This window comes from Babylonia areolata, chromosome 6 (genome assembly GCF_041734735.1).
Source record: "Babylonia areolata isolate BAREFJ2019XMU chromosome 6, ASM4173473v1, whole genome shotgun sequence".
Lineage (NCBI taxonomy): Eukaryota > Metazoa > Mollusca > Gastropoda > Neogastropoda > Buccinidae > Babylonia > Babylonia areolata.
In genome coordinates, this window is record NC_134881.1 from 40,241,254 (window position 1) to 40,248,999 (window position 7,746).

General features: G+C 41.4%; 1 protein-coding gene across 5 annotated transcripts in view; it reads left to right on the top strand.

Moving 5' to 3' along the window:
• LOC143283006 (uncharacterized) overlaps positions 1-7,277 on the top strand; it is a 44,149-nt gene extending 36,872 nt beyond the window's left edge. For all 5 annotated transcript variants that reach the window (XM_076588983.1, XM_076588988.1, XM_076588986.1 and 2 more), the window contains 3 exons: positions 1,685-1,810; positions 5,104-5,228; positions 5,990-7,277. In XM_076588983.1, coding sequence (XP_076445098.1) covers positions 1,685-1,810; positions 5,104-5,228; positions 5,990-6,166 — 428 coding nt within the window. In that variant the 3' untranslated portion in view covers positions 6,167-7,277. The remainder of the gene's footprint in view (positions 1-1,684; positions 1,811-5,103; positions 5,229-5,989) is intronic.
• The last annotated feature ends 469 nt before the right edge of the window (positions 7,278-7,746 follow it).

Genomic DNA, 7,746 nt, shown 5'->3' on the forward strand with positions numbered 1-7,746 from the left:
TATTATTATTATTATTTATTATTTTTTTTATTAATGTCTTACGTTCTTTAATTCCATCTCTTTTTTGTTTCTCTTTTTCTTTTTCATTGTCTTACCTTGTTTTTTTTTGTTTTGTTTTTTTGCACCCCTTTATATATATATATATATATATATATATATATATATATATATATATATATATTATTCTTGGGAAAATAATGTGCGCACACACACACACACACACACACACACACACTGTTAAAAAAAAACAAGTTTGATTCAATAGTCATTCACAGTGAATTCAGAGAAGGGAGTGAACACATGCACTCACACACGCACACGCGCGCACGCACGCACGCACACACACACACACGAACACATGCACTCACACACGCACACACACACACACACACACACACATTCATGCTTGCTCTCTCTCTCTCTCTCTCTCTCTCTCTCCCCCTCTCTCTCTTTCTCACTTAGACACACATGCCTGTTTTTTTTCACCATGCACACACACACAGACACACACAGATGGGCTTGCATGTACATAATTATGTACTCATGCGTTATTATGAGTGTGCGTGTGTGTGTGTGTGAATGTTCGATAAAATTTAAGCAGTATTTTTTTAGTTCTCTGTATATGTTTGTGTGTGTGTGTGTGTGTGTGTGTGTGTAATTATATGCATTTTTGCACAAACACTGGTGAAATTGGCAATTATTGTTGTGTATCAGTCAACCGATGGAAATGTGTTTGGTGTGTGTACAAGTGTGTGTGTGGTGTTTAGTTCTGCTCAAATATTGATAACTTCATGAATTCAGTGCTTGTTGTGTGTCAAGCAGCTGACAAACATGTGTAAGGCATGTTCAAGGATGTGTGTGTGTGGTGCGTCAATTCTGCTCAGATATTGGTAAATTTGGAGATTGTGTAACAAGCAACCAAAATGAAATAGTGGTAAATTTTTGCGATCGTCATGTGTCAAGCAGTTGATGAAAATGTGTAATGTGTGCAAATGTGGTGTGTCAGTTCTGCCAAAAAATATTGGTAAATTTGGTAGTTGTTGTGTTTTCAAGAAGATGATTAACTTTAGTTAGGTTTGGCGACTGTTGTGTATCAAGCAGCCAATGAAAATGTGTAATGTGTACAAGCATGTGTGTGGTGTGTCAGTTTTACACAAGGAGATGAGATAAGATAGGATAAGAATAACTTTACCATCTCGCTGATAAAAATTGCATCAGGTGCAGCAAAACAAACATAGACAATCACTCAACACGAAAAACATAAACATGTCTTGATTAAAAAAGAATCAATAACATATAAGACGTTAATATAAAAAACTATTGCATATATTCACCTCATCTCACCTCACCTCAGGCCCATAACTACAAAGTAGTCGTTGGGGGAAGCCTGAGGACCGCAGACGCAAACCTCCCTTCTCCATCTGTCTCTGGCAGCAGCTCACGTGTGTGGAGTCCGGTCCATTGTTTGATGTTCTCATGCCAGTTGTTCTTCCGCTGTCTTCCTCTTCTTCTTCCGCCCTCGATTGGTGCCTTGCATGATTGTTTTGGACAAGCTTGGTGTGTCGAGTGTTGTGACATATATTCTCTTAATCAAAATATTAATAAAATTTGGCAGTCTTTGGAGTTGTGCTTAAGGTGTGTACAAACGTGTGTGTGTGTGTGTGTGTGTGTGTGTGTGTGGCAGTGGGGAGTGACGTTGTCCTCTTCAGCACCAGTACACCTCCTGCCCCAGAAGACGATGGCACCCTGGGACCCCTGGCTCGCACGGCCTTGCGCATCAACGCTGACGTCGCTCCCGGCACTCTGACAGGTAACTGCTGAGTTCCGTATCACTGGGAAAGACAGGCTTTTTTTTTTTTTTTTTTTTTTTTAAATTCATTTTATTTATTTATTTATCTATTTATTTATTTTATTTTCATTATTATTATTATTATTATTATTTATTATTATTTAAAAAAAATTATATTATTATTATTTACTTTATTTTTTAAAATTATTTATTTATTTATTTATGTTTATTTATTTCTTTTATTTCTTTTCTTTTCTTTTTTTTTTCTCAAGGCCTGACAAAGCGCGTTGGGTTAGGCTGCTGGTCAGGCATCTGCTTGGCAGATGTGGTGTAGTGTATTATGGATTTGTCCGAACGCGCAGTGACGCCTCCTTGAGCTACTGAAACTGAAACTGGGACTGGGAAAGACATGCATGCATGTTTGGGGCTGTGTACTGTCTCCCAAACTATTTGTATTTGTATTTCTTTTTATCACAACAGATTTCTCTGTGTGAAATTCGGGCTGCTCTCCCCAGGGAGAGCGCGTCGCTACACTACAGCACCACCCTTTTTTTTTTGTGTGTGTATTTTTTCCTGCGTGCAAGTTTTTTATTTGTTTTTCCTATTGAAGTGGATTTTTCTACAGAATTTTGCCAGGAACAACCCTTGTGTTGCCGTGGGTTCTTTTACGTGCGCTGAGTGCGTGCTGCACACGGGACCTCGGTTTATCGTCTCATCCGAATGACTAGCGTCCAGACCACCACTCAAGGTATGGTGGAGGGGGAGAAAATATCGGCGGCTGAGCCGTGATTTGAACCAGCGCGCTCAGATTCTCTCGCTTCCTAGGCGGACGTGTTACCTCTAGTTTGGTATGTCATTGTTCATTGCATGTGGGGGGTTTGCATCACTTTACAGTTTGGTATGTGATTGTTGATTCCATGTGGGGGGTTTTGCATCACTTTACAGTTTGGTATGTCATTGTTCATTGCATGTGGGGGGTTTGCATCACTTTACAGTTTGGTATGTGATTGTTGATTCCATGTGGGGGGTTTTGCATCACTTTATAGTTTGGTATGTGATTGTTGATTCCATGTGGGGGGTTTTGCATCACTTTATAGTTTGGTATGTGATTGTTGATTCCATGTGGGGGGTTTTGCATCACTTTACAGTTTGGTTTGTCATTGTTGATTGCATGTAGGAGTTTTGCATCACTTTATAGTTTGGTATGTGATTGTTGATTCCATGTGGGGGGTTTTGCATCACTTTACAGTTTGGTTTGTCATTGTTGATTGCATGTAGGAGTTTTGCATCACTTTACAGTTTGGTATGTGATTGTTGATTGCATATAGGGGTTTGGCATCAGTTTACAGTTTGACGTTGACTGTTCATTGCATGTGCATGTTTTGTTCCAGTTTACAGTTTGGTATGTGATTGTTGATTGCATGTGGGAGTTTTGCATTAGTTTACAGTCTGGTATGTGATTGTTGATTGCATATAGGGGTTTGGCATCAGTTTACAGTTTGAAGTGTGATTGTTGATTGCATGTGGGAGTTTTGCATCAGTTTACAGTGTGCTATGTGATTGTTGATTCCATGTGGGGGGTTTTGCATCACTTTACAGTGTGCTATGTGATTGTTGATTCCATGTGGGGGGTTTTGCATCACTTTACAGTTTGGTATGTGATTGTTGATTGCATGTGGGGGGTTTTGCATCAGTTTACAGTTTGGTATGTGATTGTTGATTCCATGTGGGGGGGGGGGGGGGTTGCATCACTTTACAGTTTGGTATGTGATTGTTGATTGCATGTAGGAGTTTTGCATCACTTTACAGTTTGGTATGTGATTGTTGATTCCATGTGGGGGGTTTTGCATCAGTTTACAGTTTGGTATGTGATTGTTGATTGCATATAGGGGCTTGGCATCAGTTTACAGTTTGAAGTGTGATTGTTGATTGCATGTGGGAGTTTGGCATCAGTTTACAGTTTGGTATGTGATTGTTGATTGCCTGTGGGAGTTTTGCATTGGTATGTGATTGTGGATTGCATGTTGGGGTTTTGCATCAGTTTACAGTGTGGGATTTGTGGGTTTTGATTGTATTTGGAGGGCGTACATTAGTTTATAGTTTGGTATGGGATTGTTCATTGCATGTGGGTGTGCTGGTTATCTGGTTGTGGTTTTCCACAATTCATCTTTATTCTTATCTTATCTGTCTATTATAATCAATGTGCAGTATAGTAGGCTATGTTTATAATTATATTCAAATAATGTTCCTTAATTCTTTCTGTTTTTTTACATTAAGAATACTAGTTATTACCTGCAGTGTGTGGATGTATGTATGAAACGATGTATGTGATATTTTTTACATTTGTATCTTCGTAATATTTGTAGGGGCTGTTGTTGGCTTTTACAGTTATGGTCCCCATGTTGTTTACTTGTCTATGTTGTGATAATGCACCTGACCAAATTTCTCCAGTTGGAGATAATAAAGTTATTCTTATCTTATCTTTTGTTTTGTGCTTCTCGGTTGTGTCCAGTTGCAGTTCCTTTGTATTTTTTTCCCCCCTTCTTATCAGTGTAAGGATTTATGAGTTTTGTACCGATATGTGATGTTTGTTGTCAATGACTTTCTTCATACTGGTTGACTTTTTGTCTTTGCTTTTCGTTTTATAGTTTGTTGTTTTGTAGGTGTGTGTGAGCTTGTGTTTGTGTTTGTGTGTGTGTGTGTGTGTGTGTGAGTGAGGTGGGGGTTGTGAAGGGGTGCACGCATGCATGTATTTCCTGGTTTCATTTTATCTTTGTCCTGTATATTATCTGCCAGTCAAGATATGTTTTGGGTCACTCCCCCCCCGCCCCCCCCCCCCTCACCCCCCCCCCCGCCCTCTCAGTTCATGTTAAGAATGAGTGCTAGCTGCCTAGCAAACTGGAAAAAAAAAAAAAAAAATGCTGTATGTTTTTTCGCATGTGGGTCTATGTCACAGCTCTAATTGTTTCATACAGATCTCATGCGATGCAAGAGGCAGGGCTTCAGAGAGATGCTTAGAGGGTGTATACATCATGCACTGATCTCACCTGATAACAGCTGCTTTGTTTCAATTTATATATATGTGTATGTATATATATATATATATATATATATATATATATATATATATATATATATATATATATATATATTGTTGTTGTTGTTGTATTTGTTTTTTCCTCACATTGTGCTGTTTGACGGGAGAGGAGAGTCCTGTTTTACCACGCGTGCAGTACGATGATATGATTTTTTTTTTTTTTCCCCTATCAGTGGCATTGTTTTTTGTTTTTTTTGTTGGGTCCATTGCTGCGCAGACATGGCAGAACAGCTGGCAGAGGAGAACGAAGAGATGCGCGACCACGTCCGCTGCAAGATGTGCCAGATGAGCAACGTCAGCGTGCTGTTCCTGCCCTGCGGTCACCTGGTGGCCTGTGCGCAGGTGAGAGACTGTTTGGGAGTGTGTGTGTGTGTTTGTGTGTGTGTGTGTGAGTGTGTTGTCTGTTGTGTGTGTGTGTGTGTGTTTGTGGGTGTATGTGTTGTCTGTTTTTGGATGTGTGTGTGTGTGTGTGTGTGTGTGTGTTGGTGTATGAGCATGGCTGTACATGTGTAGTCTGTCGAGGATATGTGTGTTTGTATATGTGTGGATGTGGTTTGTGTGTGTGTGTGTGTGTGCGGTGTGTATGTGTGTGTGTGTGAATATGCAAGTGTGGAATATTTGTGTTGGTATGAGTCTGTGTGTGTGTGTGTGTGTGTGTGAGAGAGAGAGAGAGAGAGAGAGAGAGAGAGAGAGAGAGAGAGAGAAACACTAGAATGCTGGTATACTTAGGCCTCTGACACTGCAGGGACTCAGCTTCATTGTATCTTGCTTTCAGGCATCTAAGGTGAGTGTCTAGTGAAGTTACGTGTGGGGAAACATGTCCAGGTTTAAGTTTGTGAGTGTGTGTGTATGTGTTTGTGTGTTTGTGTGTGTTTGTGTGTGTGTGTGTGTTTCATCGTTTCCACGTTAACATATGACTTGTGTCAGCTTGGGGAATTCGGAAACGTACCCCATGAAGCAAAAAAAAAACAAACATCACAGGAGATTCACTGGCGTTTTTTGTTTTTTCTTTTGTCCCCCCCCCCCCACCCACCCACCCCCTCTCTTTCTTCCTTTTTTTTCTTCCTTCCTTCCTTTCTTTCTTTGCCCTCCCTCTCGGACAGTGCGCGCCGGCGCTTCGCAGGTGCGCCATCTGCCGGCATGACGTGAAGGGTTATGTGCACGTGCACATGGACTACGACCTTCCAAACAACACCTGGAGCCAGGGCGACCAAGGGCCCGGGAGCCCCGACGCACCGGCACCGGCGCTGGCACCTGCACCCTCACAGCCTTCATCCTGATTTGCACTGGCGCCGTCCGTCTGTGGTGGAGACGACAGAACCTGACCTTACTTACCCACCCTCCCATCATCAGCCAGCCACACCAAGTGGATTCAACAGCAGGTTATATTTTTGTTTTTTTGTTCTTGTTTTTTTTGTGTGTGTGTGCCTGACCAATGCATGGCAGACCTTCATACACACACACACACAAAAAAAAACAAAAACAACAACAACAGAAAGACAGACAGCAACGGACTTCCGAAAAAAATGTAAGGTTTTTCGGAAACAGAAATCAGGATCTAGCTTTGTAAGGCTTGGTTATGATTCGTTGCATGCCATGAACTTGCAACAAGCCCTGAAGCGACTAGCTGCCCCACAGACTTGAAGCTGATCGGACCTCGAGCGATGACCGAGCCCAGCCCTGTCAGCCAACCAGCCACACAGTGGATTCAACAGACTTCTTTCTTTATTCTTTTTTTTTAGATATTTTTTTATGCTTGGGCGGTGCTCCTCAGCTCTTCACAGGAAGGGACACAACATCAGCCACCGTGCAACATTAACAACAGCGTGCAACAACAGCAGCAACAACAGTGTGCACATGGATGACAGACACATCTCATGATATCTGGGGTGTGGGGGGGTTGGTGGGGGGGGGGGGCATGGGCTGTACGGGGCCCCCAAAGATCCCAAGGAGCGATTTCTTAGCGCTCAGCTCTGATCCGAAGTCTTTTTATATGTCAGAACCATGTATACGGGAAGTGACATGTTTTGGTTGAAATGAAATTGTGGTCAGGAAAAGAAAAGAATAAACAACTTGAGTGCCAAAATGTAATGATTTGGCAGCGAATCTAAACTGGCTCACATGTGTTAAAACAAGTCTGTGGAATAACCATGTTTGGGCTGCCTGTGTATGTATGGATAAGAATATATGTGTGTGTGTGTGTATGCATGCACATGCGTTTGTGTGCGTGTGTGTTTGTGACCATGACAAACTTTAACAAAAGCATATTCCCTGAAAATCCATTGTGCATTAAAAAAAAGAAAAAAGGATGCGTAAATCTGTGGAGAGCAGCAAAATTCTGCCATGAAATGTGTCATAAATCTGGAAATACTAAGAGAAGTTTTGTTTTTTAACTGATATTTTTTCATTTGTAGTGTCCATATATATATATATATGTGTGTGTGTGTGTGTGTAAATATGTCTGTCTGTTGACAGTTTGTTCTTCCAAACAGATCTAATTTTGGTGTCGCCTAGACTTATGAATACACAATTTTTATCTGGTTTGTGTGTGTGTGTGTGTGTATGTGTGTGTGTGTGTGTGTGTGTGTGTGTGTGTTCCATCCCTACATCCCCAGCTCCTGCCCCGCCCCCCACCCCCAGCCTCCCCTGTCCTCTCTCTCTCTCTCTCTCTCTCTCTCTCTCTCTCTCTTCCCCTCAGTCTGTTTCTGTCTTGTTTTTCCCAGACACATTTCGGATGTCAGCAGACGTTTTTACATGTCATCGAGACATGTAGTTTGGTTTATATTTGAGAGGGCAGAAATGCTGTCTCAAAAAAAACAACAAACCAAACCAACATTTATTTCTGTCATTTCACATGTAC